Genomic DNA, 11,576 nt, shown 5'->3' with positions numbered 1-11,576 from the left:
TCAAAAACAAGTTTCCCATACCAGTTGTGGATGAGTTATTGGACGAATTGCAAGGTTCTCATAATTTTTACCAAGTTGGATTTATGATCGGGTTATCACCAAGTCAGAATGCATCCTTCCAATATTGAGAAAATAGCATTCCGTACTCACCATGGACATTTCGAATTCGTGGTGATGCCATTCGGGTTATCCAATGCACCTGCCACTTTTCAAGCTTTGATGAATGAGGTATTCCATGACTATCACCGAAAGTTTGTGTTAGTCTTCTTTGACGATATTTTGATTTACAGCACATCAAGGGAAAAGCATTTGGAAGACTTACGACTTGTTTTCCAACTCCTCCGAGCACATCATCTCTTCTTGAAACACTCTAAATGTTCATTTGGGGAACCCCAAGTTGCATATCTTGGCCACATCATCTCAACAAAGGGTGTAATAGTGGACCCAGAAAAAATTACAGCAGTCACCAACTAGCCCCAACCGCACAACATTTCAGCCTTAAGAGGATTTTTGGGGTTTTTGGATATTATTGAAAGTTCATAAAAAACTACGGAACACTGGCCATTCCTTTGACCAGTCTTCTCAAACGTAATGCCTTCAATTGGAGCGTTGCAGCTACGGACTCCTTCAATATGCTCAAGCAGACTTTAGCTTCCACCCCAGTCCTGCAATTGCCTAACTTTGAGGCCTTATTTGTGGTAGAGTGTGATGCTTTCACGGAAGGTATTGGGGCGGTTTTATAGGAAACTCAGCATCCCATTGCATATTTTAGCCACCAATTAGCGGCATATCACCAGAAGTTACCAGCTTATGAACGAGAGCTAATTGGGTTGGCCAAGGTTGTTCAACATTGGCAACCCTACTTGTGGGGACGCATCGCTACTTCTCCACAGCAGCATTGGATCAGCAAATTAATGGGATTTGACTTTACGGTGGAACATAAGCCAAGCAAATTGAATAAGGTGGCTAACGCCTTATCCCGACGTCTGGATGAACAACACCAAGTATATGCCATTAGTCAGCCAAAGTCTATCCTGTTAGACTCCATTAAAGAGGACTATCAGACTACTCCAGCACTCCAGGAGTTGTCTCATATGATTACAGCAGGGACAATGGACTCCAAGTGGGCTATTTGGGACAACATTATACTATATGACAATCACATCTATTTACAACACTCCTCTCCCTTGATTGTAGTAATTTTATCTACTTATCATGATAGCACTCGTGAGGGCGTTCCAAAGACGTTGCATCGGATTAGGGCTGATTTTTCCTGGCTGATTACATGGCCTCGTGTCATGCCTGCCAACGCAACAAGGTCGAACATTTATCACTAGTGGGCGTCCTTCAACCACTCGCCCTTCCCACACAGGTTTGGGCTGATCTTTCCATGGACTTCATTGATGGCCTCCCCAAAACTTCTAGCAAATCAATCCTATTTGTGGTGGTTGACAGATTTTCAAAGTACTCTCACTTTATTCCATTGGCTCATCCATATACGGCTTCCAGAGTAGCTCAAGTGTTTTTAAAAAATATTGTTCATTTGCACGGCATTCCGAAGTCCATCGTGAGTGATCGTGATGCAGTTTTTACCAACCACTTCTGGAGAGAACTTTTCCGATTATGCGATACCAAACTCAACTTTTCATCTTCTTATCATCCGCAATCCGATGGGCAAACAGAGGTTATTAACTACACGGTGGAAATGTACTTACGGTGTTTTGTAGGCAACTGCCCTAAATGATGGATAGAATGGCTTCCATGGGCAAAATATTGCTACAATACGTCTTTTCATACAACTTTGCAAGCTACCCCTTTCGAGGTCCTCTACGGCAGGGATCCTCCACAATTGCTTTCATATATGGCCAGCTCCACCAGAGTTGAAGCTCTTGACCAAGCACTGATGGATCGTGATCAGGTATTCCATGACGCTACCCAACGTCTCCAGAAAGCTCAGGCTCGGATGAAGGCATACTATGACAAGGGGCACAAAGATGTTACTTACAACCCAAGTGATTATGTGTGGCTCCGCCACCAACCCTACCATCAACATTCCATTGTTGGGCCCCGCCACAAGCTATCACCCAAGTTTTTTGGGTCCTTCTCGATTCTCTAACGCATTGGCCAGGTGGCTTACCAGCTTCAGCTTCCACCAGACTCTCAACTTCACAATGTCTTTCATGTGTCACTCCTCAAACCCTTTAGGGGTACAACACCACCTCCACCTCTGTTCTTACCTCCAGTGAAGGAGGGGCATGTTATCCTCTCTCCAACCACAGTTTTGCAAGCCCGACAACTTCATAATAGGTGGGAGGTTCTCATCGAGTGGGCTGACACAAATGTAGCGTAAGCAACATGGGAAGATTTGGAGACATTTCGTCAAGCCTACCCAGCCTTTGAGCTTGAGGACAAGTTGTTTCTCCAGGGAGGAGTGATGTTATGAACTCAATAGCATGCCGAGTCAGTCAGAGGCGTTGTGGCTGAGTTATTTAGTATTTAGTTAATTGTTTTTCTTACAATTTACTTTTACTTTATTTTTATTTCAGTTGAAGAGTTAATATGTCGTAGGGGCATTATTGTAATCTTTTATCTTGAACTTGTGTTGACGCCAACCTTACTTAGGGGGGAAAGTGGAATGGGAAGAGACAAGTTTGATTTTAGCCTAAACAGGGTTTGGAGTTCTCCTCAACGAACACTAGGGTTTGGAGTTGTCCTCAACGAATTCTAAGGTCCAAGTTCCCTCACGAATCTGATTTCTTCTCCTTTCTCTTTTTTCTGTTTTCCATTTACCAAAACCAAGGGTAGCCACTGCAGTGCAGAACTCGTCCACTAATCATCCTTCCCAGTGTTGTGTTACAAGATCCATGACCCAGGACCGTAACATCCTTTTATTGAGGTAAATATAAAAAATTGTTCAATTAAATTTTCCTTTTATTTTTTCTATCTTACAATATTAACTTGACAATGTTGTGTGTTATAGGATAAGTTAGATGTTGACTTGAATGGTAATGCAGGTGCATGACCTATCATGCACTCTATATTGGGTGTTATATTTTGATTGCATCAAACTCTACACACGCCTGGTAAAGGGAATGTGGAGGTCACCCTACGACATTGTCTACACCTTATAAAGGGGTTTCCCTCAAGGACTAGGAATGGCTATGCATGAACATGTTTGAGGGGGAGAAACTCTAGGTGATTAGACTTTTAGGGATTGTGTTTTAAAATATCAATTATTTTTTATTTTACTCATATCTAATTTTTATTTACAGAGACATTCTTAAGTCAATGTTGAAAATGTTAGGAAACATAATGTTCGACATACTACAAGGTCAAAGTTTTTTATACGTATTAGAGAGGAAATGGTATGTATTTAACTTGGAGTATATTTTTTTTAATATACTACTAATCTAACATTAATACATGCATGTGTCCTTCTAAATGTGTATGGTATAAATTGCTTTGATATTGAGCCATTTTAGATAACCCATTGATCTGAGCAATATGTAAGAATAACTTTATTATAAATATAAAATTTTATTTAAAAATAATAATTTTAACTTATGTTATTTTTCACAAGAGAAGATGCAACAATTGATACGAAAGGCACAAGATGCAGGTGAGACAGTTGATGAGAGCGTCATGGAGAGTGTCATTGGGATCTCAGTCTGGCTACATTAAAGGATTGGGTTTGTCTCGACCACCTCTACCCAAAAATATCCGACCATCTTTGTCTTAAGCGATTACACGTATAGTGGAGGAGTTGCGAGAAACTAAAGAGGCATTGTCCCAAACTCAAGAGCACAAGTCATGGTGAGGAGTAAGAGCGTCATACTGAGGAGCAAGAATGTAAGATGGAGAATTTAAAGATGCAGATGCACACTTAAAGTCAGCCACCCCTAGATCCTCCAGCTGATGGTACATATTCTTTATTTTTATATAATTTTTATATTTTTTATATTTTCAAAAAAAATTATAAAATTTGTAAAAAAAAATTGAGATTTTATTATACATATGTTTCTAATATATGGTTTCTTTTATAGTTAATTATTTTTATTTTTGATGAATTAATTTATTAGAGAGGGAAAATAAATTTTAAAATAAAAAATATTTAAAATGATTTATAACCTACCAACAAAATTCCTACTTCGTCTTCAGAGGTGCATCTCACATATCTCTTGCAGGTTATATAGCCCAGTACAGCCATACCCACACCGCGCGCAGGCTGTAGGTAATCGAAGAATTACTTCAAGAACGAGAGGCAATTCCAAATAGAGTCAAACAAGTAGGTCTTCAATAGATTTTGGTAGATAAGTACAGTCAACAGTGATGCCTGGTACCAAATGCCATAATTGATTCCAAGTTCAAATCAAATCACAAGATGAATGCAAGACACTCGAATACAAAGCCTTAATTGTGGTCCACCAAATTTGGCTTTATTGTCTTCTAGGCTAATAATGGTGACTAGAACCAATTACTGCATCTATCATTAAATTTCAAAGAAAATTTGCCTCAAAGCTCTTACTCTTTGCTGGCCGTTATGAATCTGGTTGAGGAACTAACCCAGTTATGGGCTATTACGACACCAAGCCTGCCAAAAGACATTAAAACAACAGAAACAATAAAAAAGAAAAAGGATTGGGTGGGGAGAAGAAGTAGAAGTCTAGATAGGAAAGCTGTGGACTGCAAACAAGGAGTCAAATGGGGGAAGGCAAAAATGAAGATAGGATGAAAGAATCATTGATCAATTAAACTTGGGCAGCCAAAGGCTACCCCAAAAAGATAGATTAACAACAATTTTTTTGCGGCTGGTAGCCTTCTTTCATACTAACATACAACAGAAATGGCCAACCCAGCAAATTTTGCAAAGAATGGGGGCAGGGCCGTGGTTATCATTTACTCCCTCGCTTCCTTCTGCTTCAGGGGTGGCTCACTTCTCTACTACTAAAATGGAAAAGGTCCCCCCTCCCCATGAGCAGTCCTCTTCCTCTCTATAAATTCTACATTATACCAAAAATTACATACATTCACTCTACATATACTACATTCTCACTCCTACATTCCATCAGAAAACTGCATTCCACGTGGCATTCTCGCCTTCCCCGCATCTCTGGTGAACCTCTTTAATCCTTTCAGCAGACTTGCAGATACCACTGCAAGTCCAGTCAAAAGAAGCCACACAGACATTGCCTGCTTGGGCCTTCCACTCACAATCTGCATTCATGCATTTCAACCGTTTTCAGCACATTCGTTTCCATATATCTCAAGTAAACAAATCAAATATATGAATAATTGCCATTTTAGGAGCTTAATACCAACTATGATTTTCTTTCTTCAAGTCAGTTTCTTTTTCTTTCACATCTTAAAGTTTCTTGAATGAACTTTCCTTGCTCACTGTGGGAGTCTTTAGAATGCACATTAATCTGATTGTCAGTGGAATTGATTCCAGTTCTTGATCAACAGTTTAAACACATTTCCATGAATTGAATATATAAAGATAGCCTAATCAATTTTGAGGAGACCAAAACACAGGCGACGGTAACTTCCTGCTCTCCCACTATTAAGCAACATCTTTGAGAATGTCCAATACCACATTTATTTGCTGAATGCATGAAATACTTTAAATAGCTATCTGGATCAGAAGCAATTGTTACTTCAAAAGCACACATGAACTAATTATTTTCTTTGAGAGTTACTGCAGTAAAGCATGACAGATACAGTGCTATCATATTTCTCCAGGGATTTAGTGGACAAATATGTATTCCTCTATATATTGAAGACCCTTTCTATGTTATGTGGGGCCAGAGAACTTAACCTGGAGGAGTACCACAACATAGCCTCCGATCGTCTATGTGTTCAACATCCAATCCAATAAACCATGCTCCTAGTGTGACGTCTTCATTTGCGTATTTGTGAAGCACATGTCTGATATTATAGACAAAATATATAAGCCTTCATCAAGAATAACAAAATAGTTGTAGTTCTAGGGCGTATAGAAGTAGGCTTACCGATTTATTGATATGTAAGTGGCTAAATCTTTGGAGATGGCATACAACTGCCCGGTAGCATGTCGGAAATACTTGTTGCCCTCCTCACCAAATTTCCAATATTCTGGTTCATGATACCTCACACCCCTACAGCAACCCAAACAAGAAAATTATAATTATTTCAACCTTTCCATCGTCCAATAAATTTGAAGCACTTCGAGTCAAGATGATTTACTTTTGAGCAAGAACAGGACCAGACTTCATACATCCAATATAAACTCGAGGCTTTGATCGGTGTCTCACCAGTGTTGTTCCAAGTGTTGCTGCAATTATTCAAGAGCAGATGTAGTTACATGTACCAAATGAATGATAAAAAATGAGAAAAATAATTTGTTCCATTCCAAAAAATTTATCAAAAGGATTTGGTCGATGCTGCAGTCAGGAAGTGGAAACAGAAGGAAGCATATAATGGCTTCTCTCCCAAAAATAAAATATATAACAAAAACTGTAAAAAAAAAAAACATCTGCAGAGATTCTTTACCTATATTTACGTGGACATCATCATCAACCTTAACATAGAAGTCTGCATCCCATGTTGCCACAGCTGTTGCAAAATATGCTCTTGTTTTGGCTGATAATTCTAGGTATCCTTCAACATGTTCCTGCAATAGCAACTTAGTTTGTGATTATGGCACAGAATGCAAACTCTTATTTACTGGGTCCCCACCAAAAACTAACTTGAAAAACATGAATATTGGGTACCTTGAGAAATAGTCACATGAAGCATTAAATGGGCAAGCCAGGGAAATCACAGTATAGGATACTAACAACATCCCACCTACAATGGCTGTGATAGGCTGATCATGGGAGCAAAACTTCTCACATATGTGCTTTTAGAAAAAGGATATTGAATTTTGAATTTCCAGGCTGCTTCTATCTTTTATACCAAAAAGTTTTTGGCCATGAATCATATGTTCAATACCATCCAACCAGAGATTTTGAAGACATGAATGTATTCAGAAGATGAATGTTTCTCAAGTAAATTTTGCATGGGTCAACTTGAGACTCTACATCCCTAAATATTTAGTACACTGATATTTAATAAGAATCAGAGAGCAACTTTTTTTAAAAAAAAAGAAAAAAGAAAGACAAGTTGAACAACAGCAAAGAAAAAGAATTTGTCTTCGAAAGAAATAAACAAAAGAGCATTACCAGCCTCATGAAATCACCATGTTTTCTATCCTCTGCCTCAACTGCTTTGTCCAAGATGCCTCCAGATGTAGCACTGAAGTTAAACTCAATTTTTCAGTACCAGGATAATATACTCAGGAGAGAAAAGATGAATGCCATATTGAGATTTCTTTAACATAAATGGCAGCTTAATTTTGACTGCAGGTGATATCTGACAGGCAATTGATGTTAACTCTCCTCCCTTCTTCTAGATAACAAAGACAGACCAGTCAGCTCAAACCCACATATTGGTTGAATGAGCACAATAAAGACAGCCAGAGTACGGAAGGGGACGGGGGGACGGGAGAGGGGGTGCATCCCTGAAACATTGGGAACCCATGCGTTTTGCCCCCTTTCCATCAAGATTGGCTACCCCACCCCAAAAAGAAAAAATAAAATTAACCAAAAAAACAAGAAAAAGAAAATCCACTGCCATTCCAACATTATACACAAGAAGTAACTAGTGGATATTAAACTTGGAGCAAATGTCCTTCCCTATAGAACATATGCATAAGAATAATAACATTATTTTCATCAGCAAGCTAGTCATTCATCCAATGATAATACAAATGCTTCTTGCAAGAGCAAGTCATTTTCCTTTTGTCTCTTATTTGTTGGAAAAGCAGTAGCAAATTTTTCATACCTGTGACCAATAACAAAACGTATTATAATGCCCTTTTCTTCCTCAAGCCTCTTTCTTTTCTCACCTATTTCATTTATAGCAGAATAGTCAGAGACAGAAATTGAAATTTCACAGGGCAAGAGTAACGAGCAAATTAATCCAAAAAATGAACCTTGTGGCATCCATGTTGCTCGAACCGAATCCCTTCTTTTTCGGCTGCTAAAAGCAGTATTGATTCCAACAACCATCAAATATTTCCGCTTTCGAGTGGAGTCAGCTGTCTTTAAACTTTCTGATACAGGAGCGCCATTGAGTATCGATTCATGTGCAGCCCTTGCAGCTGCTAATTCCATTTCTAAATTTGAAATTGTTTTATCTAGTGTTCTGCAAATCCAATATCCAGGTGATCATCACGTCAGATTTTAAACATATTTCATGCAGAAGTTAAACCAAGACAAGTGGTAAACAAATAATACCAAAATACTGAACAAAAGAAAGATAGCAAGAACTTACTGTATGGCATAATGGGTCTTTGAAACTTCTCCCAGAATATCCTTTGGTTCTCGCCTTATTTCTTTCTGATGATAAGAAGGATAGTGCAGGACAAATTCGACCACATCAATATCAACATTACACAGCAGGGAAAAACCAAAGGAAAGTAAAACAATGGAGAGAAAAGAAACTCACAGGTCTTGGGCCGCAACCATCTGCAACTAGCTTAAGCTTTTCTCCTTCGATCCCATTTGTCCTATTTACTTCTTTTGGTTCAGGTACAGTCCACATTCTGACACAAATATTTGATCAAACGTGACAATAGCATCCACATTTAAATATTCAAATCCATATAAATTATTCAGGGTCTTCATGTTATTCAAATGAATAAGGAACGAAAATACGCTGGCCATGGCTGAGCCTCAAAGCAAAAAAGTTAGCAAAAGAAAGCAGAAAGCAAAAGTAAAGTCAATAGGTAATCTCAGCTTCCTTTTTTTTTTATGATGGGTCAGAAAAGGGACATCTTACTCTCTCGGTCTCAGACAGATCTATTAAATTAAGCACCCTAAATCCAAAAAGCTAAAAATCTGATACGATTTAGTTGAATATAGGCAAAGATATAAATGCAAATCGTAAACACGTGAGAAGATGATCTGCCACTCAGAACATTAATTACAAACGCAAAAATCAACAATAATCATGTTTCGAACAAACACTCATCCCTTCCATATTAAACATTTGCTTCGGATTGATACCGCAAATTTAGATACAGATCCGCTTCTTTTCCTACCTCATCTCTTAACAAAAATGTTAACAATAATAATAAAAATAAATTAAAGATGGTAAGACAGACAGAGAGCAAGAGAGAGGGGAGAAATTCACAGACGCTAAATTCTGGAAAAAAAATAAAATTAAAAAAATTTACTTCAACATTAATCTCTGTCAATAGACATAGAAAATCACAAAAAAAAAAAATGAATGGGATGGAAAGCAGTCTCAAAAGAAGAAAATCCATTAAAATATCCAACGAAAAAAAAAAAAAAACGCCCACAGCTTCGAAGACTATGTATCGGTTACAGAAATTAATTCCAGTGCACATCCACAAAATCCCTTATACTAACCACACATAGGAACGAAAGAAATAGACAACTTCGAAGACAGAGATGTAAAAGGGCCACGGTGAAAATGAAATTGAGGAATTAAAGGGGGAAAAAAGAAGAAGAAGCCAATTCCGCACTCATGGCAGCTAACACTCATTTCCTAGAAAGCCCACTTCCACCCCCATCAAGCACATACTCAGAGCCATAAAAAACACCAAAAAAGGAAAAAGAGAAAGCAATCAGGCGAGTTTGGACCAAACCACTCAGACAACATCCCCCATCTCCGACCATGAACTGAATCACTTTCACCAATTCCGTAAGAAAGAAAAAACTGCCATTCACCCATCAACGGCAACTTCCACATCTCACAAAACGCTGCAGTTTGAAGAAACACCGTACCTGTTAGTGAAGAGCAATCCAGCACAGAAGCTGCCAAGACAGAGAAAAAGAGCCCATTTTCTAGAAACCACGCTCCTGGAAGACACATCAACTCCTTTACTTTTCCACGACATATTTCCTCCCTCCCCTTCTCACTTAAGCCACGACGCAGCTCCTCCAATCCCTCCAATCAATAGCCATCTCACAACCAAACGACAATAGAAGAACCGCAGAGTCTCCAATCGAGTACCTAATCAGATGATCCAACAAAAATCGCTGCCCTCAGCGCCGGGAACGAAAGCTCGAAAATCGGATTTGGCAACGGGGAAGAAGGAGATTGGGGGAGACAGGAACGACTTTTGTGTTTTTTTCTTCTCTCCCCTTGTGTTTTCTCGTTTTGACACGAGACGAGTAGAGAAAGAAAAAGGGAAGGAAGAAGCACCCCATGAGGCCATGACCCTCCCAACTGCCCCTGTTTGGTCAATCAAATTACCAGCTACTCCCTCTTCCAACATTTCGTCTCCAAATTACCATTATACACAATGAGGCAATCGTGACCGTCCACTTTTGTTCTCCTCGCCGGACCCCACGGCTTCAGGGTGTGGGGGACCACACAAGCGTTCGAAAGCACAAAAAAAAAAGGAATTAATTTTCTGCTTTTATGACTCTTAATTTTTCATCATGACCGTTTTACCCATGTCCCCTGATCACCAGCATGGAGGGTAATAATTACTAGTAAGAGTTAAAAGAAAGAGGTTAAAGTAGTCATTTCCAAATAAGCCTCGTCGGACAGGAACAGCGGTTGGAGCGGATGCTTTCCGTGTCAAAGACTCCATCAATGGAGTGCGATTTAATAGAAAGAATGGGGACAGCACGTGCAGCAGAGGAAGCCACACATGGGTGGCAGAGCAGAGACGGGAGGTTTGACTGCCACGTGTACGAACTCGATCGCGAAATCCGGCCGTCCGTAAAAGTCCCAAGGGGGAACGATTTTGCCTGGTGGGGACATGTCAACAAATATTTCGTACCAACCGGAGAAATCGTAATTTCCAATTTATTAAATTAAATCTATCTTATTTTTACTAACTATTTTTATTACCAATAAGTATGTTCACTCGTTGACTTAGTAATGCGATTGATCATTTTGACAAGAATTATAATGCATGATTAATCATCATAAGAGCATATGATAAATCATGGTGAACGATTCAAAATGCTACTAAGCAAGAATTACAAAATATAATTGATCATAGTAGAGGCATGATGGATCATAAAAAATGTTACCTGACAAATGTATAAAGCATAATCAATCAAGGTTATAAATAGTTATCAATCACCCAAAGGGTTGCAAAGTGGTTGATTGATGTCGTAAAAGATCATAAGGCTATAGGAGCTCCGAAATAAAATCGTTCGGAGGCAATTGATCAAACAATAAAAAGATATGATCGATCAACCTCCTTGTGTAATATTTTGTATAATGGTCTAAAACGAGTAGTTTCACTAGAAAATTGTAAATAGAGAGTCATACTCATCCCTAAGCAAGCAATGGTCATATATTGGTTTATGAAAACTTTGAAGAAAGATTTTTGTTATTAAGCTTTTGATTTTACCCCATGCATGAGAAAAGTCCAATTTTTTTATAAAAAAATCCAAATTATGTTATATCTTTTTGGCACTCTTAGTTTAATCAAGTTCCACATACTTCGTTACATATGCTCAAATATTAAAATTTTGGATCTCACTAGAAGAAGTTCTCTCTAAAAAGAA

General features: G+C 38.6%; 1 protein-coding gene across 1 annotated transcript; it reads right to left on the bottom strand.

Annotated features, from left to right (window-relative positions):
• Nucleotides 1-4,740: 4,740 nt before the first annotated feature.
• Nucleotides 4,741-10,208, bottom strand: LOC137952894 (probable beta-1,3-galactosyltransferase 2). The gene is made up of 11 exons (XM_068799997.1): nt 9,831-10,208; nt 8,527-8,623; nt 8,353-8,417; nt 8,012-8,223; nt 7,861-7,924; nt 7,200-7,272; nt 6,529-6,649; nt 6,223-6,310; nt 6,009-6,134; nt 5,816-5,925; nt 4,741-5,214 (listed from the first exon to the last, which is right to left on the bottom strand). The coding sequence occupies exons 1-11, from the start codon at nt 9,941-9,943 to the stop codon at nt 5,066-5,068; spliced, it is 1,218 nt and encodes a 405-aa protein (XP_068656098.1). The 5' UTR covers nt 9,944-10,208; the 3' UTR covers nt 4,741-5,065.
• Nucleotides 10,209-11,576: the final 1,368 nt, after the last annotated feature.

This window comes from Aristolochia californica, unplaced genomic scaffold (assembly GCF_029961685.1).
Source record: "Aristolochia californica isolate CCGP_79_NKW_82.1479 unplaced genomic scaffold, dmAriCali1.0.hap1 SCAF_16, whole genome shotgun sequence".
Classification (NCBI taxonomy): Eukaryota; Viridiplantae; Streptophyta; class Magnoliopsida; order Piperales; family Aristolochiaceae; genus Aristolochia; species Aristolochia californica.
Note: the sequence above shows the minus strand (reverse complement) of the source record. Positions and strands in the feature narration are given on the sequence as shown.

What these genes read in the sequence shown, in the direction of transcription:
- LOC137952894 (XM_068799997.1), bottom strand. Translation starts at nt 9,943, where the DNA reads ATGTCGTGGAAAAGTAAAGGAGTTGATGTGTCTTCCAGGAGCGTGGTT. An exon ending in CGTTTTGTTATTGGTCACAG is followed by an intron (nt 7,273 to 7,860) that starts GTATGAAAAATT and finishes GTTTAACTTCAG; the next exon opens with TGCTACATCTGGAGGCATCT. An exon ending in ATGGTGATTTCATGAGGCTG is followed by an intron (nt 6,650 to 7,199) that starts GTAATGCTCTTT and finishes TTGCTATTGCAG; the next exon opens with GAACATGTTGAAGGATACCT.